Below are 26761 nucleotides of genomic sequence, written 5' to 3'. Positions count from 1 at the left end.
ATAAAGAAAAACACAAAAACCATTGTGCAAGTTACAAAACTACCTATAAGAACCTATAAGAACCTCCCCAATTAAAGCTGGGAAACTTCTGTGACCTTTGCCCTACCACAGCAGGACTAACAGAAACTCTCAGAGTAACCAGCAACAAATACACAAACAATTTGAGATGCTAACAAAAAACAAGGGCAAAAACCAAGTCTTTCTGATAAAAAAATATAAATATACGTAAGTAATGTAATAGCAACTAGAGTAAGTCAGAGTTCAAGATTACAACATACCAAATACCCTTTCCTTTGCAAGAAATCTCAATTTTGTTAATATTATTTTTTGCTTCTACTCCAAACCAAGCACTGTGAGGGACAGTTCATTTTGTGGATGTATTTTATGAATTATGTAAATACAGCAGATTGTGTCTAGTCTTTTTCAAATATTCTGTACAAGAACTAGAACACAAGTTAACACCCAAGAAATTGCCATAGTTTGCTGTCAAAGGCTAATGGGTAACAGTGGGGAATTTTCGAAAAGAAGAAAGCATTACTCCCATGAGACTCACATAGGAAGATATATGGTTCTGACACTCAGAAATTCCATGGCATCCTTCCATTTTTTAAAATCTTTTGAGCAGTGGGAATAATCAGTTGCTGCTTATTGTCCCTTGCTGTTAGAAATGTTCTCAGTGCACATAGCAAATATATTTATACTACCTCCCTTCACTCTTTCCACATGCCTGTGCTCTAGTGTGCACAAACTAGATAATATTTCAGCAGAGTCCATCAGCCTGGCTCACGCCCTTTCCACGTACTGCTCTGTCTGCACACACATCTGGTAACTGTCTTTTGAGTGCAAATGTCTGTATCACCAATTACCTCTATTTGCAGCATTGGAAAGTAGTAGTCCAATCATGTAACTAGTGACACTTCAGAATATTAAGGCCATTCTTAGTGAAACAGAAGACTTAGCAGATTATACCTTTCACCCCTGGGAGCTGGGGCTATTAGTTTATTTGTTCAAGCTGTTCAAAACAAAAATCCAACTTCAAAGAAATAGAAAAACAGCTTTTCCTTTGAGTCTTTCTAGAAAAAAAATCTAAGCATATAACCTTTTTTGGGGAGGGAAAAAAGGAAGAAATAAAAGGGGAAAAAATTAGCCACCTGTACTTGCAATTGAAGAAAATACCTATTTTTTTCATCAAGGTTTCACTTGCTTCTTGGCCATCTTTCAGAAGGAAAGCATCTGATTTTATCTGCTGACAGGGTGTAATGTAACACTGCTGCAGTGAAGCCAGCCACAAAAATGCATTGAAAAGCATAAGTGGTTTAAATGGGGAAATGTTTACAGCAAAGACTTAATCTTGATAGAGCGGGAGATAGTTACCTTTTCCTTGTCAAAATTAAACTAATTTATAGGTATTTTTGATTGGAAATCAACACCTGTTAAAAGCTGTTGCTATTTATTTCTATGTTTTAATGGAACCGGGAGCCTGCATGTCAAGATGAATAAAATCCATGGATGCAAATTGCAGAATAAATCCCCAGGGGAAAGAAAAAATCCCCAACCCTAAAAAGAACCACCACTCCCCAAAAAACCCACACGACTAAACAAACAAAAAACCAACATAATTGTTGAGGTTAGAAACAACTATAACCTCTTTCTCACCTAGCTTGTGTGAAATTTATTCCTTTATGATTCATAAATCATAAGAGAATATCCAAACCAAACCCCAAAACTCAGAATTCATGGAGCTGATTTCTACAAATCTCAATTCCTTTGGAGGCTATGACCTAACTGTAAGAGAAACAGAGGGAAATGTGATGGAAATGCCAGCCTGGTACCAGCTGGTGAAAAGTGGAGACTTTCTGACCCCAGGAGAGACCCCTCCAGGAGCAGAGGAGGTGGCTGTGTGACAGGGAGGAAATGCAGAGGCTGCGCTTCCCCCGCTCCCCCGGAGGCTGAGCAGGGGCAGGTGCCAGGAGCCATCGGGTCCCTGCGGGGCAAACGCAGCCGGCCCTGGGCCTGTGGCCACCCCAGGGCCATGCTGGGCTCCCTCCTGCCAGCATCCCTGCAGGGATGTGGGGAGCACACACCAGGGGCTGGGACACCACTTCCAGGGACAGCCTGCATTTAGCTTTATTTAAACAGCCATGAATGATGCTGCACCACAAATCTCCATCCTGTAGGTACAAAGCACTGAAACAATGCCTTAATAACTGCATCGGTTTTGACATTTGTACTTTGTACACCAAGGAAATGACAGCCACACTTTCCATTCTGGGGAAGATGACCTCAACACATTTGTATGAGATAAGTATAGATAAGCTGGTATTAGATAAGGCAGTGAGATAACTCCTTCCTGCCATGTACACAAGTGAAATCTGTGTAAAAATGGTCCTTTAAATTTGTAGTATTAAGCAAAACCACACAGACACATATGCACACAAACACCCCATATACATGATTAACTGCTCTTTCTTTTAAAAAAAATCTCTGTCTTAAGTCATTTTCCAAAGCTCCAGACTATCTGTTTGAAACAAAAAGACATCACTTTGGAAACTAGCATATTTGGGCTTTTTGAAAAAAATTTTCAAAGGATAAATTTTTCTAAGAAAACAGATTTACAGTCTATATATTGAAAAAAACAACTTTCAATAATATTTCAAGTAAGATTATAGCACTTCATAACTCCATTATATTCAAAGTACCTTATAATAACTAGTCACACTGGTTTTGGAAAGCATATATCTGCCTGATAAGTTTACCAGATCTATTACAGTATCTCATTTCAAATGAGACTCCCCTCCCTTACTTCCATGAATGACCTCAACTATTCTGCCATCCCAGCATTTAGAAGACTAAAAATAATAGCAGAATAAGCTGGTTCAGATAAAAAACAAAAGCCTGTTTAGATTTTTCAGGTGATGATTAGAATAATTTCAGAAGGCCTCTCTGATTTATATCAATTGACAGAAAAGAATGTATTTTGAGTGACACAGAAAATTAAATGAACAGACATGTATATATTCAATTACAAAATTGACCAAATCAGATATTTCTAAAAGAAAGCTTTAAAATAAAATTTAAAACACTAAATACCAGTCATGCAAAGTAAACTGTTTAATAAAAAACTGCAAATCTTTAAGACTAATAATTTTACACAGAAACCCACAGTGAGTCGATTACAAAAACAAAGAAATCAGCAGTCGATGCAGCTCTGCAGACAAGAAAGGGAAACCTGGTAGATTTTCCCTGATTGTGAAGATGAAACAAAAAATGTGTCAAAAGGGAATAGAAAAGACTTACCATTCATGCTGAAGAGCTAGTTTTCAGAAACATATTGCTCCAAATATTAATCCAACAGTTGATGAAAGATGTTAATTTCTATCAAATCAGTGCTTCAATCTCTAAATACACTTACACAGTAACCAGAAAGAGAGCACACAGAATCCAGAGAGCTGCTCTTCCTTATGAGCTCCTTGTGATGCAAAAAACTACGAAGCACAAGATACCAGTGGAATATCAAAATCAATATTCAGGACACAGGTATTTGGTTTTGCTCATTAACTACTACTGCTCTGACCAATGCTACCTATTCATGTCTAAAGCAACTCAAAATGGCAGGGGAAAAAAAGCATGCAAACACCAGGAGGGTTTAAGATGTTCTCAATTATATCAAGCACTGGTTGTTTCCATGGCAACCTTAGACCAGAATTATCTGTTGACTTGTACCCAACTAGTAGTTATTCTAAAGCTTTAAGCAATTCATACAGTATGCTCTGTACATTATTTCATATTTAACATGTGTTTTTCTCTCTCAACACACACATATACAAGTAACTATTCAGCTAATTTCTATAAATCATTCTACTGGATTTGGAAGTATACTGTTATCATTTTGAATCAGAGACCAAATGATATTCTTTTGACTGTTTATTACCCATTCACTTTCAATTTAGAGACTATGAAGATAGCAGATGCACTAGTGGTGACTCTCCTGACCATTTCAGCTCTCCAAGTTAATGATATTCTTATGCAGATTTGGAAAACACTTTATTGGTTCAAGAATATAAGACACACTGATCTTACCCTCTCCACATTCAAAACCAAGAAACCTCGTTCTCCTTCCCTTTCACATGTCAATTTTTCAAAGAGCAACAAGCAACTAAGAAAACAAAGCAAAAAATCAAAAGGTAGGTTCCATATAGTTGCAAGTGGTCACAGTCAAGACTTCTAAACAAAGAATGAAATGCATCGTTCTGATGGCTCCCAGCATGTCCCTTTCACCCTCGGGCAGTGCAGCAGAGCTGACCTGGTCACCAGTTCAGGCTGTACCATCACGTGTGTGCTCAGTCAGCTTTTGAAAACAGATTTCAAGGCCTGTGCTGCCCTCACTCACCTCTCTGCCCTACTGGACTCTGAGGATATTACAAAATACATTAATTTCATGCATCAACCAAGTATCCAAGGCAAACTGGAGAAACTGTATGCTTTATATACCAAAACAAAGCAAAGATGTTACATTTCAAACTCAACCACTGAAAATCCTCTAAGGCAATGGACCACACGGTAATTTATTCAAACCATAACACTGATGACAGCAACTGACAACTCAAAGTCCACCCAAACAACCAGCAGCTCCTTCCCCTTCAGCAAACCAAGAGCTTCTGCAGAAACTGCTTGTAAAAAAACCAGACCTGCTATTACTGCATTTCATTACACCAGAAGATATAAATACATTCACTTCCTTTTCAAATGGTTCTATCTGAAGCCTAAAACAACAAAAACCCTGAGAAGTCACTTTGCAATTCTTTTTTTCAGGAATTAAGAGTGGTTTTGCCTTGAACTTCCAAGAGTAATTAATGCTGTGTGCTAAGTAGCTTTACCTAAAACTTTACACTAACATTTCTAAGTTGCAGTGATACTGGCAGAATAGTTGAGAATATTCAAATATCCTTCCAAGACAAACACAGCGTGTTTCTAAAACACTGCTTATTCATTAAACTTTCTGTGAAATTAATCTACAAGCTGAATTCAGTGACTCTAGACAATTCTATGACATCGCACTCTAGGATATAAAAACCCCCTGCAATAAAACAAAATGACCCCCAAACAAATAAACCAACCAAAATGAAATTAACAAAACCCCTCAAATATCTTGTTTCTCTTTCATGTTTTACAAACTATTTTCACAGATGATGTATTTTTCTGAAGATCTAATTAGGAGTCAGGAGTAGACAGAAATACTTCTTCCACTGTTCGCCTTTTCTTCTCTATCAGTCTGGCTACAGTGGTAGCAAAAGGAGAACCTTTAAATGTGGACTCAGTTCATGGGTACTACAGTAATGTATATTATTATTGTTTTTCATAATCTAGAGATTGAAAGTAGAATTTCAGGATAAAGATTCAGAATTTTATCCCAAAACCAAAGCTACACAGTCACCCACCATTCAGTTACCAGCTCAGCAACTTCAGCTCAGAAAACTGCATGCAACTGCTCTGCTCAATTACGACTTAAAATAGCATTCACAGAACAGCCATTTTCACCATGTTTATCAAGACACGACAGTCCATTTCCTCATCAAACATGTCCCTCTAGGAAGCCTGCCTTATGAAGAGGGGGAGAAAGTAGAGACTTGTACACAAACAGGTCGCAGTTTGTGAGTGTCAGTAGGTCATTACCATGTTTTTTCTTCATGTTATGTAAACAAAAATGCTTCAGTGATATTTTTTTCAAACAGCTATTTACATAAAAAAGAGCTTCTACATAAACACAAGAATGAGCCTATTTTTACCAAGCTGAAAATATTATGGAGAAGTGAAAGCTCAGAATTTATGCACTTTCATCATTTATCTTCCCAACAAAACGAGTCAATTCTTTCCTGCCTCATTTGGGAGACCTAGATTTAATCTATTTTAGATCACTGCATTAACACCTTTTTGTTTCCATGTTTACTGCTTATCCTCTGAGAACAGATTCACTCCCTACTCATAAAATATTTTAAATTTCATTTAAATTTAAATTATATAAGAAGTATAAATGCTGATTTTCTTTATGGTAATATTGTGATGCTAAGAATCTCCAACATGGCCTGTCTTCAACTGAAATAATTGTGCTATCTCAAATCCATCAATGAATCTGAAATTTGGAATGAAATTATCATAAATTACCATATTGTAACATTTTAAAATGAGTATTTAACCAGAGATAAGAATTGCTTTGCAAAATACTACACAGCTTTAAATTAAAAAGAAAATCAAATGTCAATTTATTTAGATTCTGATTTTTTGAAATTTATTACTCAAAATACAACCATGAAAAATTTTAATCCATACAAATAATACTGTAAACTGTTCACTAGTTAAGAAATTAAAGCTAATCAGCATTCCCACACTAATTTAACATGTAATAGTTAAAATCAAACTCAATTTTATATTGTTTACCACTATATAGAACATTTCTGATGTATATATCCCTTAAAATAAAACTAAGAATGATGAAAATCCCTTTAATTAGAATTTTAATCTGTACAGCAATGTCTGCCTATTTTGAAGTTTAAACATTCTAGTTTTTAGTTAGAGTCTTCTATTTCTGCTGAACTCACTGATTTAATTTGAAAATGAAATAAGTAATTTAGAAGTAAGAACTGGGGTGGGGGCTTGCCAAAAGAAATCAACCGTGCTTTGAAAGAAAAAGGAACACAGAATAAATTCTCCTGCCAGCCACCAGTCCATGAACCAGCCCCCATCTCCCCCTGCCTGATGCAATATGCTCTTCCCATGAATACCTTTAGGTAATGAATTACAAAATTGGCCCAGAACGTATCACAGATCAGTGTTCACACTTCATTCACGAGGCAAACTGAAGAGCAAACACCTATAAAAGAACAAACCCCTCCCCACACTTACTTGATTTGTCCCACTGGACAGTGAACTCAGAGCACTGCTGGCTCTCACTTTCCAGAGCCGCTCTCTGCTCATGCGCACCATTCTTGGACTGCCTATGGAAGAGGCGGTTAGCAAACCCTTCCAGTCTCTGCAGCGCCGTGGCCGTCCCCGAGCCCTGGCTACAAGGGACCTCCTTGTGCCCTGCCATCTCCACACACCAGTGACTCTCACAAAAGCAAAAGAGAAAACATCTCAAGGGAGCTGGACAACCCAGCGCCACTAAGAGCTATGCATGTGTCGAGCTTCCTGCCTGCAGTGTTTGCTAACCACGACTCTCTTCTACTTCCTGTTAAAGAAAGCGCTATGGTGTACTGGTTTATTCAGTGAAAAGTTTCTTTTCATGTAAATTAAAGTGGTTTGTTTTTTAAAATACGAACAAGCAATAATTTCTCTAGTATGTGTTCTCATAGCCTTTTAATGCATTACACTTCACACTTAAGTATAACCTGTTCAGAAGTAAAGATTAGAAAGTAGATAGGTAATTTTTTAATTTACCACAACCTCACGTGGAAAAAAACCAAAAGTAACTATTCTGCAGTTCCTTTCCTGTTATTAAGATGGAGTACCACATCATCACAGCAAACATAACCAACTGGAATCTAATGATTAGTAATCTCATGCTTTCAACAAATCAACTTCCTAAGCAAGGAAGTTACTGGCAAACACTACTGAACAAACTTATTTTAGTACTGGAGGAAGATAAAACATTATTTTCCTCCTTTGTGGATAAAATCAGTGAAGAAGTTGAATTGTATTGCACATTTAAACATAACTGCATTGTACTTTTTCAAACTGGGTTCTACTTACTCTGTGAATGAACCAAATGCATTTAACTTTTTGCTGATAAGATTTCATTGTTTCACAATAAATTCTAGTATTTTCAACTGTGGAGTAAGTGTAGGAAGTGTAACTTTTAGTGGCACAAAATACAAGGAAAAGAAACTGAAAGCTGCATTTAACATCATAATTGCAAATGATGTGATTTTGCATGCTTACAATGGGTAATACTAAATATTTGTTTTTGTGAAAACGGGAACACATATTTCTGCACATCTACAATGTGGTTTCTTAAAACTTTAGGCTACTCTTAAGAAAGATTGAAATATGTTTTCCACAATCTGTCTCCTGTCTTACAGTCAACACGTGTTAAAGACATATCTCTCATTTTTCACCACCATACTTCTCACTGCATAGTTTTCAAATGTCAGCAGATACCCACCCTTGGACATTATATAACAATTTCATAACAGCCCTGTACCTCAGGAAAAAACCCTCATGCTGACAAAGTGCCCATGACAGTGGTAAAACAATAAAAATGCCAACAGACAGATTTTACAAATTTGGCTACGTTCTTCCTCATGGGCACTGCTACACTTGTGATTTGCCTCAGCCAGCATAACCCATTACATTCCTAGACTCCACACAAAGCCCAGGAATGCCCTGTGCTTGTAAGCTCCAGATACTCTAGAAATGTAACTTCTCTCTCCAGCCCCTGGTCAAAATTTGGAACAACTTTGTAAATGCCTACATTGTGCACAGCCATCTGTTAATCTGGGTGAGCATCAGCTATGGCAGCGGTGCCCAGGCCGCTCTTCCATCAGGGCCAGCTGCTGCAACCTTCCCTGGCTGCCACCTCATGCCTTCCAGCCCTTCACCTGCTCTGTTCCAAGACCAACTATGACATCCACAACATCCCATTGGTTCAAGGCTCTGCTGCCAGAAACAAGAGGTAGTGAAGATCACGAGGACCTGTCTGCCTTACCAGGGGCCACAGATTGGCAGAGGGGATATATTACGTGCCATATATAACCCAACAGTTTAAAATACAGTAAGGCCATGCACTTCCCACACAACAATTTCAAAAATATTTAAGACAACATCAAGATGCTTATTCCCTGCATGCTGATCTTTCTGGTGCTTAAGAGCCTCTCCGGAACTGTACTCTGGAATTGTATATATGTGCTCCCCCTGTACCTTACTGCAAGTCTTTGGGCACTGAGAGACTCATATTCTCTCTAACCTTGGCTGTTTTCTCCAGTAAACACAGCTACCTGGTGTGATGGTGTGCTTATCTTGTCTCTATGCTCTCCCATGGTTTTGAGCCACTACACTACTGTTGTCTTATCTTTCACACAGGTCTTCAACTAAAACATTTGGTTTCCCTGATCTGAAAGACAATAATTTACAAAATTCACATTACATAAGTTACAGTCTGCCAGCCATGAAAACCACAATGGAGAGATGTGGAAACTGCTACAGAGCAACTCTGCACACCAAAATTCAGAGCTCTTAATGCACCCAAATGTCTAACCTGGACGCTTGAGGCAGGGGTCAAAAGTAAGAATCATAAATACTCATACTCTGACATCACAGAAATAAGCAGTTTAAGTGAAAACATGTTACCAAAATTCTTAGAAGAAGTCCTAAGAGAAAGCCTGAATTTGCCAGAATTTTATGAACTACTGCTAGTGTACACAGTTACAGAAGTTTCTGCACACATAAAATATGAAAAGAAAGTGATGGTCACATTTTCACAGATAGTAATACACTTTCCTAATCTAGGGAATTCTTGGCATTGATTGGCACTGCCTAATGACAATATAAAAAACTACCATACAGACCCACATCTCACATGACTTTCAATGTCTTCAAATGAAGTCCATGATTTTTAAAGGTGGAACTTCCTATTTCTGTTTACCTAGTCTTTCATCTTACTGACACACTGATCTTCCAATTAATTATTACATCAAGTAAATGATATGCTATATAGGAAGAACAGAATGCAAGAAAGAATTTGAAATTCCTGTTCTGTAAGAAATAACAAACTTCCAGTTTTTTGCAGCCAAAGTCAACTGAAACGTTAATTTTCTTTAGAAAATTTATTTTTGCTATCTTCCTACCTCCACATTTTGGCAAAATTTTAAAACACATTCAAAAACTCAGAGCAGTAACATTCAACAAGTAGCATAAAACTGAGACATTAAACTCTGAATTTGCATACTGCATGAGCAAATTCTGGTATTTTGATAAACAGTATTTCGGCAAAAGCTATCCTACAATTTTATAAAAAGCAACATCATAATGATAGCCAAAGACAACGGCTAACACAGTGATTCTCTAAGCAGATAAAGGCAACAAAGCCATTTATACTTTCCCTGATGGCCAGCCTACTGGTTGGGCAGATTTCCCAGGGGCTGATGCCCTGTGGCATATTACAACACACCACACTATAAACCAGCCACAGATCTTCCAGCTCCTTGCTGAAAAAGGATCTACCGGGTAACTACATGGACAATTTATTTTTAATAATCTCTGCTAAAACAGTATTTCTCAATTTCTAAGAAGAAACTCTCCTGTACCAGTGAAGCCTTAAAAATGAAGGATTAAGAATGAGAGAACACCCCTCTCCTCAAAGGACCCAGATGGTTGAGTAACAGCATGTTACCATGTGTTGTAACTTTACTTGGAAATAGTTTGAAATATTTTTAAAGGATAATGTGTGCATTTTTCTATATTCAAGCAAAGCAGGACTGCACAAATAACACCATTCTCTAGTGTTTAATGAACATTAACCCTGAGAATCTTGCAATCAAGAACAATAGTTTTTAAGACAATTAAATCTATTCCTTGACAGGACCTAGAAAAATGGGTTTACAATATAAACGAAATTTCAGATCACCTATAGGTAAATAAAATTTAGGTTTTAATTCCATATCGTGAAATGGTATTTTTCTGGTTTTATGTTCTATTTCTCTAAACAAAAACACTATTTTCTATCTTCTTTTAAACATGAAACATGTCATTTTAAATTGAATTTTTCTTTTTCACAGGCCTCTATTATTTTTTTTCCACAGGCCTCTATCTATGTATTAAAGAGACATACTGCAACATTTTCTGCCTTTTTTTTTTTTTTTTTGTAATCAATGGAAAAAATAACTTAAACCTTATAAATGTCTAATAAAGAACTTATTTTTTCCTAGAGGTTAAAGAAAGTTTATTTATTTGCTTTAAAAATTGATGACTTGGTGAAACATATTTTCTCCTTATGCATCAGTTATTTCAAGAATGAAAGATGACAATCCAACTAAGCATTTATTATTTATTACAAAAAGAATGAGTAATTACTTGAAACAAAGTATTAGTGAAGGATCCTCCATTTTTAAGAGCTTGGGGATCTTGCCAAATTTTCCTGGTCTCTTACTGACCAATAAGGTATTTGTAAGTTGAAAGATGCAGCCAACACATTTCATACAATGAAAAGAATTTAAGTGTCTAATTTTGAATTTGAAAATAAAAGTTTCTAAGCATTGAATGACTCTCAATTTTTTACACTATATATACAAAAAAACCTAGAGTGTCTGTGCTATAAGCCTTAGGCAATATGTGTGGTATTTTTCTAGTTGTTATATGAACCTTGAAAGAAAAGGATGTAAAACAAAGTATACAGATAGCCCTTTGTAACTTAAACCCCCCCTACATTTTCATCTGAAATTATGTAATTGAACACAATCCATTTTGAGTCTTGCCAGGCATGCATATTTCTGAAGGAATTATGGGTAGAGAGACAAAAAAAGGCTCTTGAAAAAGCAGATGTGTTTTGATTTTCACTGTACAACCAGCACTATTCCACTGGGTTGCATTTCTTCTTAAACACACGGAAGGAGGAGCAGTATTTGCTCACAGCTTACAGCTTTAATGGCTCTCCATTTTGAAACAAAGATTTTTCAAAACACACATAAAGAAATTAAACACAATCAGTAACCTCATTGTTTAATAAAACACAAGAAGGCAAACCCATACAGTTTCAGTGTGCTTCTATGCCTACATTTTTTCTGACAAGGTTAACCCTTCCTAGAGAGTCCCTCCGAGAGCTGCACCGAGGCGGGGACTGCAGCACTGCTATAAATAGGACCGCCAGGAGGAAGTTGTTGCTATGGAAACACCAGTCATATTTCTATTTTGACTCCATAGGTCTCTACTGGCATCTACTGTACACCAGTTTAACTGCAGCACACATTTAATACCTTCTCATCGGGAAGCGTTAATTTAAGCTCATATCGTCAAACAGCATAATTTGCTTGTTAGCCATGATGATACAAAATGAATAAAAAAATAAATGAGAACTCGGAGTAAAAAAAGAAATAAAACCATCAAATTCAGCATCTGATTTTTCATATGTCAGCTAGAAGTTCTAAATCTTCCCATCAGTTTTCTTGTCATAATTTGACAAATTCATCATCTAAGTTGTTGTGATTCATGTATGTGTTGTGGACACATATCATGGCAGCAGATCAAGTTTCTTAATTTCTACCAACACATTATCTGGTCTTTTTGAAATCAAATACCTTGTAGTCACAGTTCCAAATCTAGCACTGACAAGAAGGGGACAAAGAAGTCTCCCAGTACAAATGGCAAATCTTCAACAAAACTGTCCAATTTGCCATAGACAACTGGATTTCTCTCCTAAGACATCACCTTGCTCCATGCTTGTCTCCCAGCTTCCTTCAAGGCTCTGTGCTCACTGACACTGGCCAATAGGACAGCTCGGACTGCAAGAGCGACATTGGCAGATTTTGAATAAAAATTACACAGTTGCACCACAGTAAAGCCAAGGTTAGCCAAGAACCATCTTTGAAACAGCTGCTTCCACGTAAGTACAGGAGATCTGAAAGTACTGGTGAAATTTGCTTGGTATCTATGCCCTTCCAAATCACACACTGCTCAGATAACCTTCTGTAGTTACTTCCTATCACAATTTACAATAGCTTGACAGCCAGTCAGAAGTTTTGTACTGTTACTTTGCAGCAAAAGAGGAAGTACCTATGTAAGTAGTTTTTGTTGTATTTACACAAAATAGTAGTCTGCCAGGAGTAAGCTGTTTTTGCTTTTGAAACAATGAGGTCTAGAAAAAACATATAAGTATATGGACTTTTAAAATTAAAATCCAAGGTTAAATTGTGAAGCAATTTAGCATGAACTCAGTTGCTCTGCCTCTCTGAAAAACCTAACAGCAAATAAAGGTTTTGGTCCACTTAATTTACATCAAATTAATTACTACTGTTGATTAATATTAAGCATTAATGGGTTATTGATCCAAAATAAGAAGATTAAGTTCCTGAATTAGAAGAACCATGCAGACATTTTGCTCAGTATCTGACTGGGCTCAAGGAGAAGCTCCCTGCTTTGATTCTGACCATTCTCCATCAGAACAAGGATGCTGAAGACCTGGCTCTCGCAGGAACCGTAAAGGCTCCTGCAGGTGCGAAGCTGCTGTGGAGAGGACCTTGGCTACAGGAAACTTTGGGTAGAGGAGGTCTCCTTTTTCCAAAAACTACAGGTTTGGTCTATCCTTCCTTGGTTTAGCTACTTAGCTAAAGGAACTTCTAAGGAATTGCTCTATATGAGGCACATTTAGTTTTGAAAACCTCTTCCAAGGACCCATTAAGCATTATGTGTCCTGAACCAGAGTGGCACACAAAACAAATTATTATTAACCCTGAGAGATCTGGAGTCATATTTACAGATAGTTTTTGATGCAGGATAATGGGAGGAAGAAAGAGAAAGGACAGCAGCAAAATGTTTACCTAAACTGAACTCTTGTAGGCAAAAATTATTTCCTATATTAGCAGCTACACTTTACTATCAGATCTGTACTGTACATTAAAAGACCAGAATGCTAAATATTAGAGTAACTAGAGACATTTTAGTAACACTTTCAGGAAGCCAATCTGCATTTTAAATCACCAGCACACTTCCTAGGGGAAAAAAAATAACCCAAATGACTCCACCTTGAGCTAAGTATTTTAAATTCCTACCTTTGTTTTCCTCCAAGACTGGAGCATTCCCTGATTATATAACATTTAGGTTCAATTAGAAAGATATCCAAATAAGAAAGAAAGCAAACCCAAAGTAACTATATTAAAAGGGATAGTGCTTTTTCATAGACTGAAGGAGTAGAGAGTGCAAATTATCATAAAGTACAGTCTGAGGTAAAAAACATTTGGCCAAGTGCTGCAGACATGCACTCACTGCTACACAGCCCCTGTATTCCAGTGCCTCACCAGTCTGCATGCTGCCCTAGAGGGTCCTGGTCCCTCCTCTCCCACCAGCCTGCTCAGCTCAGAAACCCCACAAAGCAGAGGAACAAGTGAAGCACTCACTGTCCCCCACAGCAGCTAGAGTGGAACACAGGCATTAAATCCTGAAAAGTAGAGGACGCTGCTGGCCACAGGACGAGAGGCTGCAGAAGGTGTAAGAGGGCATTTCAGAGTTCACCAAACACACCTTGTGCTAAGTGAGTGGAATCTCAACTCCAGGAACTTGCATGACTGCAGAGGCATCAGAAGCACAGCTCAGAAAAAAAGATTTGTCTATATATTAGGTTAATTACACCATGTTTACAAAATATAGGTTAGTCTGCACTTAAACAGAGTAACAAATGCCATCTGCTGGTTTTAAGACCAAACAAAGCATGAGGTACAAAAACTACAATACTGAACAGAAAATGTTAGAAGTACTGAATCATTCATCTGTAATGTGTTGCATAAACACAACTGAATAGCTCAGATTTTTTAGAGGGGAAATAATTCACACACTAATCTTCTAATTACTGGCTATTTTTCTTAGTGAAGCAGCAATGAAGTTCACAGATCGTACTTTTTTCCCTATTTGTGATGGGTTTTAATTTAAAAATTCTAATTTATATTGAATTTATTTCACATAAGGTAAATTTATTTATTATTAGTCTGAATATATTCTTAAATAGTATTTAAGTAACAGAAATAACTTACCAAGTTAAAAAAAAAATTCTAAAAATTAAGCATTTGCCTTTAGCTACTTATGAAATGTCATTACCAGTAAGCAACAGATCTTTGTTTCTCAGTCCACATTACCTTGTGGCATTCCCAAGTTTTACTTTACAACAAATGCCAAAACAACTAAAGCTTGGACAGGTAGAATGGTCAAAATACTCTTCTACTAGATCTTCTACTACAAGAGTATCACTCTTCTATTTACAAAGAATGAGATAAATACATGGCTACTGATTGTATTAAACTACTATATTTAATTTGGTTTTATGTTTGTTTAAAACACAGGAAAGCGGAAAGCACTTTCCAGGAAAGAAACACTACATGATTAAATCCATAGTGTTTCTTTTCTTTTTTGTGGATAAAACACACCAATCTTTGTAATTCTCTGAACAATTGTTTGAACAAAGTCAAGCAATTCTCATGGCATGCCAGCTCTATATGCAATATGAATGTCAGCAAAGATGTAATTCCTTAATACTCTATCCTCAACCTTTCAATTGTAAGCAAATGCTTTCAAAGCAGCATGATCAAAGATTTTTTTTTAAATATCAAAAGAAACTAGTGATTCCTTCACCAGCTTATAGAGAATAAACTACAAGCTGTGCTGAACATAACATTTTTACTTATTTTTAGTGAAAAATGAGTGCTTGATAATACCTAACATTTTTATTCTGAGAAGTTTAGCAGTTCTGCATTTTTTTTAAAAAGCAAATATTTTTTTTTCCTAAGAAAAAGGTTTTTGTTATGCAGGTTACTTGTAATACAGCTCACTCCACTAGATTTCACAAAGAATAAACTCTTCCACAGTAACACTATTGAAATAAAATAAAGAAATAATTTAAAATTAAGTGTAATATACACTTTTAACTGACAGGTTAACCAGAGTAAATCACCTTGAAGCTACTTTTTAATTAGACACAAGAACATCCATTAGTTGAAATTGTATTTACCTTTAATTTTCTCTAAAGAGAAATAAGAGCAAAGAGTAATTAAAAATGCATTCTGAAAATCACTGTATTACATACTGTGAATTGCCACTAAAAGCATCTTCTCAAAGCAGTGACAATCAACCCCATACCCTCCTGAACAAGGATACTGTGATTCTTGTGTACCACCGTGTGCTTCAGCACACACCTCCACTGCAGACTGCACACAGGGAGAGCAGATCCTTTGCCAAACAGGCTTCACCATCTAAGGCCTTCCTGCTAATAACTGGGAATGTCATCCTTCATCTGGCAGTGGTCACATCATAGGATAGGCCATCCTAATCATGACCACTCCAAAATAAAAACAATGTTTTGACTTTGAAGTCTATCTCATGATAGCATCGTACAGGACCTTCTTATTTCTGGGAAATAAAAATCCTCTCTAATTTAGCAGACCTGGAAGCCATCTCTTAATTTTTATCTTAATTTACTTGAACCATTTTGAGAATAAATGTTTAAAATTTTGTAACTAGCCAGAGGCTTGATTTCTTCCTCCTGGAAGAACAAACATGTTTCACTGGGAGCCAGTCTCAGATGCTCATAGCTCTTCCTAACAAGCTCAATACAGAATTGTTATTTCTGGGAGTCACATGGCATGTGGGAAGGTTCTGGTTTTCTTCCAATTCCTCTCAAGTTAAAATCTACCCAAGAAAGCTGCCAACTGCCAAAATGAGGTAACATTTGCACTACATTGGGCAATTTTTCTAAACTTATTTCCACTATAAGATCCACCTTCCTCCACTCTAGAGAGGGTGGGTGGAAGGAAACACATGGCATCCCATTTAAGTGAAGTATCAAAATAATGAACTTAGTAATTGCAGTAACTGAGCCCTCTCCTCACCTTTCTAATACAATAATAAAAAAAAAAAAAAAAGCCCATCACTTAAACTACAAGAAATAAAAGCCTAAATTAGTACTTACCTGAAGTGAAAATGAGTGCTTACATATTATTAATAGGTAACATATGACATTTACATTCCTTTGTCTCTGTGAAGTTGACACTTTCAGAAGAAAACACCAGCTTCATTTATCAGCCAAATAAGGCAAAGTATTACTGCAATTTTTGAAAACACTGCTGATACATGATTTTTCTGTAAAGTTGTGCAAGGCTAACAATGCATTTATGCATTGCTGGAAAACTTGCAGCCTCATTGCCATTTATGTTGAAACACCAAGTTTATCTTCCTTCCTTGCTCTAAAGAAAAACTGGTACATATATACTCACACTAAGAAACAGGAAAGAAAGGCTGATATTCTGGGTACAAATTTTGTTCTACTTAAAGCATCCAGTTCAAGGAATATAGATAATAAAAGCATACTCTCAGAAGAGCTGCAAACAGAATCATAACTAACAACCTTAATAACAAAATGCTTGCAGTCACCTAGAATAGGAATAAAAATAGCAGGACAGCCAACTCAGCATGAACCTTTAACTCTTCTTTTCTACGAAGACAAATTCTTCACAATATTATTAAAAAATGCAATTCATGTCTCTAGGTAAATATTTTAATTCTGAATATCATATAGAAATATCATTACACATTACACAGTATTTTGAAAACCTTCCCCTCTTCCCTCCTCCCACTTGGACAGTTTTCGTTGTAATTATTTGTTTCACTCCCTTAAAGGGGAGAACACACAGGACTGGACACAGCCACTGGCAAGACAAGAGGCCTCTAACTCATGTCCTGGCCAGTGTGCTGTGGAGGCTGAGCTCAGATGTTCTCTCTGCCTTTCTCCATAGAATTTGTTTGCACCTCTGGTCTTGCAAATACCTCTTTGATATAATTCTGTTCCACATATTATACATTCAAGTATTTTTCAGTTCAGCCTGACTGCTCAATATGCCAAAATTTCTAATCATACATTCCATCTGTTCTCATTAATTTATGTAGTCTAAAAATAATTGGTAGCCTGAAATTCAACAGAAAACTCAGCCAGACACACGGAAACAATTTCAAATAAAATTGACTGTTTTTTGTTGAAATTACGACTTCTTTTTACATTTTCATGCTTAAATTGGCATCCTCAAGTTCAAGCACTGTTGTTAATTTTTTTTTTGCATCAGACAAGAAGATGGATTAATATCACACTTTTGACAGTAAACAACATAAATTGGCTGATATATTAAAAATTAAGAAGATTATAAGTACACATTAAAAATACATATTTAATAAAGTCATATTTTTCTCCTAAGTCAAATAAACCCCAAATTGAGGCCTCCTGAGAAAACATATTGAGTGAAATAGGTATTTTCAAACCATATTTACACCAGCAACTTTAATTATTGTTAAAGCAGGTTAAAATATGAAAGATAAAAGAAATTACACTTGCTTCTTTGCTTACAAGTAATTAGTGAGCCATTAAAACACAGTTTTAAAATTTTCTTTTCTCTGCCAGTAAGTGTCCACTTGAGGAATAACTATGACACAAACATGGGGAACATAACAATATTAGAATATACCATAATGTCACCAACACTCAGTAAAAAATTAGAATTTCACAACAGAACTGGGGGGAGGAAAGGCAAAAAAAAAAAAAAAAAGTAGAGGAAGGGCTAACAGGCAAATAATTGAGAACTGATGCAAGACTGCATTAGGGAGCTGGAACAAGGCAAAGGTAAAACTGAAAACAAGGAGCTGAAGAAGGACAGAGTGAGGGCTTTGCATCTGAAACCATGATGGTGAGTGAAGACAAAACCTGAGCTTGATGGTAAGTTAAAGAGCAGGAAAAGGCATCTTCACCAGTAGTCTCAAACAATTAGAATAGTTTAATTCTCTCACGTTATTAAAAAATAAAGCTGTACAATGCAAAGCTCCTAGAGTGTAGTGTAGGTGAAATTCTTCCTAGATAAAAAGGTCTGGCCTGTCACTGTACATGGAGGAGAAAATAGCCTAACCCCTTGCTGCCCCAATTCTTCAGCCATTTAAATTTAAAAGACAATACTCCATGTCTCTATACAACTTCACCCTTAATTCTCTCTTAGACATTCATTTTAGAAGGTGAAAGGCCAAAGACTGATTTAACACAATCTTATTATCTCAAATCTTTTCAGTTCTCAAACTGAAATGGAAGCTTAATTTAGTTACCGAGTGCCAACTGGGCATAAAGAAAAGATGAAACATACACTTCTTTAATATTCTTCAGTATTTTAGCAACTTAGGACTTGGCTATAACTGACTTAGGAAATGAATACCAAACTACAGATACACTTTGGGCATGCTAAGAAAATGAACTCCTCAAACACTTATGTTTGCTAGATTTTGTTTTGCTATCCTTCATTTTCATCTGATGTTGCTACAGATACTGATTGAGACGTCTAAGCTGTAAACTTACTGGCTGCAGCATCAGTAACATGTTGATGTCTTCATATGAAATAACAAAAAAAAAACAAAACAAAAAAAAAAAAAAAAAAAAAAAAAAAATCTGACCTTGGGGTGTGATCTCTTCAGCCAGAGCCAAGACTGCAGCATGAAAACTTCATAAAAGCACTTCTGCTCCTTGGCTCACAGGCTAAGCAATCAAAACATCCAAAGTTTATCATGGATTGTATGGATCACCTAAGGGTACTCCCCTGGACCCCAAATTTTGATGCAGCTCAGACTACAAAAATAATTAATATTCCTTTATGATGTGTTGTTAAATACTGGTAACTATGGTGCTGCTTGTCATTGGTATTTTTGTCTTTGTAACTTTCAGACTGAATTACTACAAGTGGCAATTACACACATTTATGCTCAATAGCCCAGCTACAATCAGTGTAAAACAGCACTGCATGCTCTGAGAGAGCCATGCAATCAACAGTTTAGTAACATTTCACCTGCTCTCCTAAGACTCATCTGTTGCATTCTACAGCTGCCTTCAACCTAGAAATGACCAAAATTATTTACTGTCTTGGCAACTCTTTCTTTATCCACTTTCATGACTGTGATGATTTGATAAAAAAAAAAATCATACTTTTCCCATAGGTGAGATCTAACATGTAAGTTGGACCATGTGCAGTAGGGATAAAGAGATCCCAATTGGCCATTACAAAATAAATATTAACCTAAACATAACTTCTGAGCCATGACTCCATGACTGCAAAGTAAGAAAGGTAAAGACTGCTTTCCAATAGTTGCCATATTTTTAGTATGAGGCTTATTTTTAGTAAGAGATTAACGAATTTTGAAAAGCCTGTCACTTATAGGGAAACAAACATTTTTTTATTTGGTGTTGAATTTAAGTTGACAGAGAAAACAATTTCAAAACAAAATACTATTAATATGATTCTGAACTCATGACTTTCAGCATAAATTTCATTTTCCCTTGCAGTATCTGAACATTTTCAGAACTGAAATGAAGAAGATGAAGCTTCCCCAGCTTGCTTATTTTGAAGAAGAATTTACACAATTCACATGACTTTATTTCAGGGTTTTTTAATTAACAAACATAAAAGCTTGAAACATGGCCAGAATGATGAACGGCTACTCCAGGATCCCATTAGGAGGCACTTTACCCAGGAACACATGGGAAACCTGCTCTGCAACAGCAGCCAAAAGTTTGCAAAGTACTTTCCCAGAGTCCATTTAGGTTTAAAAATAGAAACGTAGTATTATGATACAGCAGTCACATGTGGTACATTTGATCTATTTTGAGCTAAAATTAATAAGCACTTTGAGAATGCGAAGTAAATTGATATACTAATTGCCATAAAATAAGGTATAGTTTTCTCTCTGTAACAGACTGCCAATTTAGATGTATGACTGGCAAAAAATGAAGATACACATTATTTTAAGTTACTAGAAGTGTTACTACAAACCTAGGGTAATTATAAGAAGTCACTTCACTGTACTACTGTAAGCCTAGGTCTTCTAAAGAGTTAAATGTTAAATTAATATTTGCAGTTATTTGCCAGTTTACAGATGAAAGGTGCTTAATAGTGCCAACTACTTTTAAAAGCTAATTATTTTCCCAAAATAATCTTCCTATTTTTTCCCCATACTTTCCCTAGCAGAAATTCAGAAATGGTTAAAAGCAATAGGACTGTTAAGCCTGATTGCATTGCCTCTGCCTTGTTTTTCTGGAACATCGCGAATAAGAAGTGAGGATTTAGACAATCATATGACTCCCAAGTTTAACAGCCCAGATTTTCAGTGCATCAAGCCTAAGTAGGAAGGTCAACAAAATAGAGCAGTTTGACCTCGGATAAGAGCTGAATAGTAACTACAAACAATTTTCATACCATGATACCACAGCATGACACATTTCTGCTATTCCTACAAAACACTGATGGGTGAGCTTCTAATGAGAATTTTAGAAGTACTTCTGAGCTCAGAAAAAGAACTCCCTAAGAGTTCCAGAGAGCAAAGGCTTATCACAATACCTATTCTCTTCTTATGATCCCAAGTTGTCTTTCTTAAACTTGATATAATATTTATACAGATTGATTTCTTCTCAAAATGCTTAACAAATTTCTATGACTTGAACATAAAAATATGCAAACTACAAACTATGTCACTGAAAAAGCTACTGTATTATCTCTTCACTTTAGTATATATTCCAAAAATAATAACCAGGAATTCAAGTGATACTGGATAAAATCAATGCTATCAACCTATTGTCATACTAATTATGAATATTTATGAATAAATACAATAACTGACTAGTAAAATTTACTGCCTTTTCACAGGAAGACATTTACAAATCAAACCATATAAACAAGTACTTGTCTACAAAACTTAATTCAAAGAGAAAACTATATTCTAAAGACATGATCTATATTTCACATTTTAGCATTCAAAGGCATTAAAAAAATCAGAATTAGTATTCTTTTCATAACCTCTGCATGGCCCTTGTTTACACATTCTTTGTAGCAACAGATACAGGCATGTATTCTATTTTTCACAGACTGGTACTTCCTGCAGAACAATGCATAGAACTATCTTGGCACTCATTCAGGATCAGGCAGTGAAGGAAATATATCAATTGAGCTCCTTTGGAAAGGCCTATAGAACTCTGGAAGAAGGATGAAGTAGCCTTTAGCAGCAATAGGAAAAGTTGCTAAGTACTAAATACCATCCTTGAAGAGTAGACACTATCCTTGTTCTGTGACAAGTTACTTAAACCATATGATTTTCAGCTGCAGGTACTGCTGCTTTTTTATCCCCAGGATGATGAAATGCTACTTGGGTGCCTATTTCACAAAGAAGAAATAAAAACTATCAGAAGAGGAAGAAAACAAGCAGGGAGCAAAATGAGACTTAATTTTATTCTCTACCCACTGCATTGGTTAAGTTTTAGTAACAAATCAAAAAACTTTCACATAGACCTTCAACAGAAAATAGTTCATAGCAATGTGTACATGCAATATTGTAAAAACTCCAATTTGAACAAAACCATAATGGAGACATGAAACTAATCTGTCTGAAACAGATCTATGTGGAAAGACAGCTTGGGAAAGAGGTGTAATGAAAAAACAGAGAGGGGCTCTGTGTGTATGTTAATTACATCTGAAAGAAGTTCAATAGGACTGATAAGAAGTATACATAGAAATGAAGGAATTAAGTTCAATTCCTTAATAAAACCCTTCCTCCCTCCCCCATCATGCGACTGATTTTAATTTGCCTGAGCAAGGAATCCTTGAATTGTTATAAGAGCTATATAGCCATAAAAATTCATTTTAAGATTACTCTATTATGGACAATAGAGGCCTGACAGAACCGGAAAAGTTTCACCAGTTTTTTTACAGCTTATAAATTTACAAAAGAATTACAAACTTTCTTAACAGCAAGAAAGTACCAGTTTTGCAAAATAAAGTGGCACGCTTTATGTCTGGTGGTGTGTGTGATCACAAACTCTGAGAAACTGTTTCTATAGAGAAAGCATATACTGATCTTTAACTGCCCAGGAAAGGAAAATTATGTATCACCTGAAAAGTCACATCTTGGCCTGTTGATAGAAACACTAAACCATAAAACAAAGGCAAAGAACTAGGTAATACAGCAAAAGAACCTTTGGACAGTACATATCATTACAGCTCTGCTAGTCAAGAAAATCAAGCAAACCCATGCTCCTCACACAAATGCACATTGCTACCTACTTGACCTGAGCAGGTTACCTGTTTCTATCATTCACTCAACACTTGAACAGAAATAAGTGAAATGCTGCTCTGAAGATTACTTTGATTCAACCCTGGGTACTTATAAAGAATGTATAAAATTCTACCTGTACAAAGAAATGAAGATGAGAAGTCCATAACAAGCTTTCTCTAGTCATGCTCAGTCAAAAAATGGCTTGCTGTGTTTTTCACAGGGCAAATTCCACTGTTTGCTCAAACTCTGTGGGGTATTCTTGCTGTCTTTGACTCCCCTAAGAAACAACACACACTCATCTTTCCCAAATGATATACAGGTACACAGATTCTCCTTCCTGAAATATTTCACTGGTCAGCTGCCTGGTTTTTTATTTTGAAAACATCCATTTGGCTGGTTTGAGTTTTGGTGGACTTTTCAGTTTATTTACTAAGAATAGGAAAGTTGCATTTCCAGGCTTCATTTTCACTAGAAATCTACCCAGCCCATAATATCACAAATGTGATAGGAAAGGGCAGCATAAGAAGTGTTTGAATAATTCTACTCTTACCAAGCAAAGTAAGATACTGAGAACAACCTGAACATACTGATACATTATTTCAGAATATAAATTTTCAGTAACCTTTACTTCTAAGCAAGGCAGAATTAAACTAATATTAAGTAGCTAAAAATACTAAAATGCATAGTTTGTAATCTGCAATAGTCATCACTGTCTACTATTTAAAACAACACTATTAATTATCCTGTAATATGAGATTAAAACATACTCAAGGGGTTAAAAAAAAACTCCATGGTACCTTGTTTTGACAAAGTGAACATGTCCTTTCTCCTTTTAAAATATTACCTGAACAGGTGCATTATTTGAGGGGTAAAGTTCATTAACAATGACAATGACAATCTCACTAGCCCACAATACTTTTTATACCAGACTTTAGAAAACAAAAGACAAAACACAAGTCAGATGCATGGTGTATAAACACTGGTTGGCAAGAAAATATTTTCTTTTAGTGAGAATCCTAACAGTGTTTGTCATTAAAATCACTCAATGAAAAGAATATGAAGAAAATACTTTAGAGAAGATACATCTTTTATGTTGCTACATGTACTAAAATAGAAACACTGAATTAAAACAAACGGTCTTGATCCTCAGAAATTAATTTGTTCTTAAGATAGATTCTCTTTGTTAATAAATCAATAAGTAAAACTGCAACATGTAGCTTGAATTAATGAAAATGCTATACTTGCATTGTGTAACACAGGACCAGAATATAAGATTTCACTTGAAAATGATTTTCAGTTTCTTTAAGTGGAAGTCTTCTTAAAAATGCTCTTAAGAGGTTAAAGCATTCATTAATGTAAAAAAATGCTAATTGCACCATTGCTATGGCAATGGCTAGTATGTGCCAATAGAACAACAAAAGAAAAGCAGACCCCTTACCTATTAATAGCTTTTAAAAAATCAACTTTGAACATAAATGCCCAAATTCTTTTACCCTTTACCAGACACCCAAATTCAAAATATTACTACCACACCATCACCATAGACTGCAAATGATTATGGCCTATTTCAGGGGGCTTAAATACATACCATTATCTTCAGATCAAAATTAATGCTACTTGGAACAGCAGTATGACCCACACATTCTGAGATTTAAATGGAAAAAAAATTCTAAGAGAATAAATATTTCAGATATACTTTATTTCCTTTTATTTAAATTAATCAAATACATTTGCTTTAAAAAAGCTCACCACAATATATAAAAAGACCTTCTCTTGAAACAGGCCTCTTATTTTGGCCACTTCATCAAACTTGGTGACTGAGATGGGAATGCAACAAGAGCTGGCCATCATCTCCACTCTTTTTTGCCTTTACCAGTAAAAAGATGAACTGATACCTGCTTTCCTGTAGTATGTCACACACAATGTCCACAAAATGTTAATATATATTACAGAATTTTAAACTACTAACACATGAATGCAACTGTCGATATATTAATTACCATTTCTTCCCATTTTCCTAAGTTCAATTCCAATGCATCTCTCATCAACATCATCATTGTCAAAATACAGTAAAATGCTTACAAACAATGATCTTGCCTAAAGCATAATTATAGTCATTGTATTAAAACTGTTATTCTTCTCCTCACTTTCTCCAATGTGAAAAATCATTAAGTGGTGCTGGTAGGAAAATTTCTTCTTGCCCTTGTTCAGAGCTTTCCTTCCTTCAGTTAAAGGAATTCCATCTATACATTAAGTATGCATACTTCAGTATAGAGCATCTATAACTATTAGGACAACATTTTTGCCTTCTTAAATTGTAAAAATTTCAAGGACCAGATTTACATCTACTTGTAGGTCATCTTTCAAAACTGTTCTAATTTTGCTGTCCCTTCTTAAATACTATCACCAGTGAAGAAGTACTTGATCAGAACAATTAGCTGGAAGTACTTTTTAAACAGCAATGATGTCTAAGCACAGTATTTTGGTACTTCACATTACAGTCCTTTAACTTCGGTTCAAAATTATCCAATCTGCAACAATTACTCTGTATTTGCACCACAAAACCACCCCAATAAGTACATCTCTAAAAATGAAATACTGGTTTTGTTGTGATTACATATTGTGTCATAAAATACTGTAAGGTTGATGCTGCTGCAGTAGGAAAAGTAATTCTGATTCAGATAACCCTCCTGCAACTACACAAAGAAATGAGAACCTCCCAAACAATAACAGATGTCAGCAGCATCTGCAGTTTAATCGCTCAAGAGAGAATACACTCTGCCATGTGATGAAACACCAAAAAAAATTTAATGCTACCTTTCATTGAATAGTTCTTGGGAGATCTAGTGTTTCATTATATCCTTGGAGCATAATAAAAGCCCATCAGGCTCTTTTCAGCAGGGAAAGAAGTGTCCCAAAGAGGAGTAACATCAACAGACATGTCAACAATTTTTTTTTTTTTTTTTTCTAACACACAATACTAATATACTTCTGTATTTTGGAAAAGGAAAAATACTCTTCTCATGCTACAATGCTATAGCTGATACCTGTATCATTATCAAATACTTAATAGGGACTAATAATACCATTTCTTAATTTTCTCTTATCTTCCCTCTTCACTATTTACTATTACTTTGACTCAGAAAGTTGCCAATATTGTGGCTTACACCCATATACTGAATATAGTCCATCTTTTGCAGCTGAAACATACATTTTCCCAAATGTATTTCCCTCACTAAATGTCTCCTTTTCAGTATTAAATGTGCATTCAACAAGAAATCAAAGGTGTTTTTCATATAACTCTTGCCTTCTTGAGACTATCCAACTGCATTCACACCATTTGAGAGGAATCAAAATTCACACCTAGCTTTATTTCTATCGTCTCCTTCCCAGCTTCCAGTCACTTTCTACAAACCCCTCTCTAGCGCTGCACAAGTATCAAACAATCTCAAGATCAACAAACGTGCTCTGCTACTCAGCTTCTCTGTAACGTCAGAGAATCACACAACATCCAGCTGGAAGGGACCTCAAGGCTCACCTGATCCAACCTTTCTTGACAAAAGCATGCCCTAGACAAGATGGCCCAGCACCCTGTCCAGCTGAACCTTCAGTGTCCTGCTGTTGGTCAGTCCACCACTTTCCTGGGGACATCATTCTAGTGGCTGACAGTTCCTGATGAAAAATTTGTGTCCAGGTTTGAAGAGACTGCATGTGAAAGGACTGCACTTTCATGCTTTCCATACTGAACATCTACTGCTCTGTTTTCTCAGCCACTGTGTCTTGGGCTAGTCGCCTTAACAACTAGACTGGCAGCAGAACAAGTAAAGTTTGTATGTATTAGTGGAAATGAATGAGTCAATTTAGTTGGTGGAGAAAATTATAGTGTTGTGAATAGAACTGTGTAAAACCAGCCAACTACTATTTTCTGTTTGGAATTATTTTCACACAAAGA

General features: G+C 35.9%; 1 protein-coding gene across 4 annotated transcripts in view; it reads right to left on the bottom strand.

The window, feature by feature from the left end:
• Positions 1-26761, bottom strand: part of PRKACB (protein kinase cAMP-activated catalytic subunit beta) — a 74525-nt gene that overhangs the window by 28699 nt on the left and 19065 nt on the right. The window contains exon 1 of one of the 4 annotated variants that reach the window (XM_021527124.3): positions 6901-7102. The exons of 2 other annotated variants lie outside the window; for them this stretch is intronic. In XM_021527124.3, coding sequence (XP_021382799.1) covers positions 6901-7087 — 187 coding nt within the window. In that variant the 5' untranslated portion in view covers positions 7088-7102. Of the gene's footprint in view, positions 1-3297; positions 3677-6900; positions 7103-26761 lie in introns of those variants that run through there. One more of the 4 variants, XM_021527106.2, reaches the window with a different exon arrangement.

Source organism: Lonchura striata, chromosome 9 (genome assembly GCF_046129695.1).
Source record: "Lonchura striata isolate bLonStr1 chromosome 9, bLonStr1.mat, whole genome shotgun sequence".
NCBI classification, from domain to species: domain Eukaryota; kingdom Metazoa; phylum Chordata; class Aves; order Passeriformes; family Estrildidae; genus Lonchura; species Lonchura striata.
The sequence above is the reverse complement of the archived record's forward strand: the minus strand, read 5'-3'. Positions and strand labels throughout refer to the sequence as shown.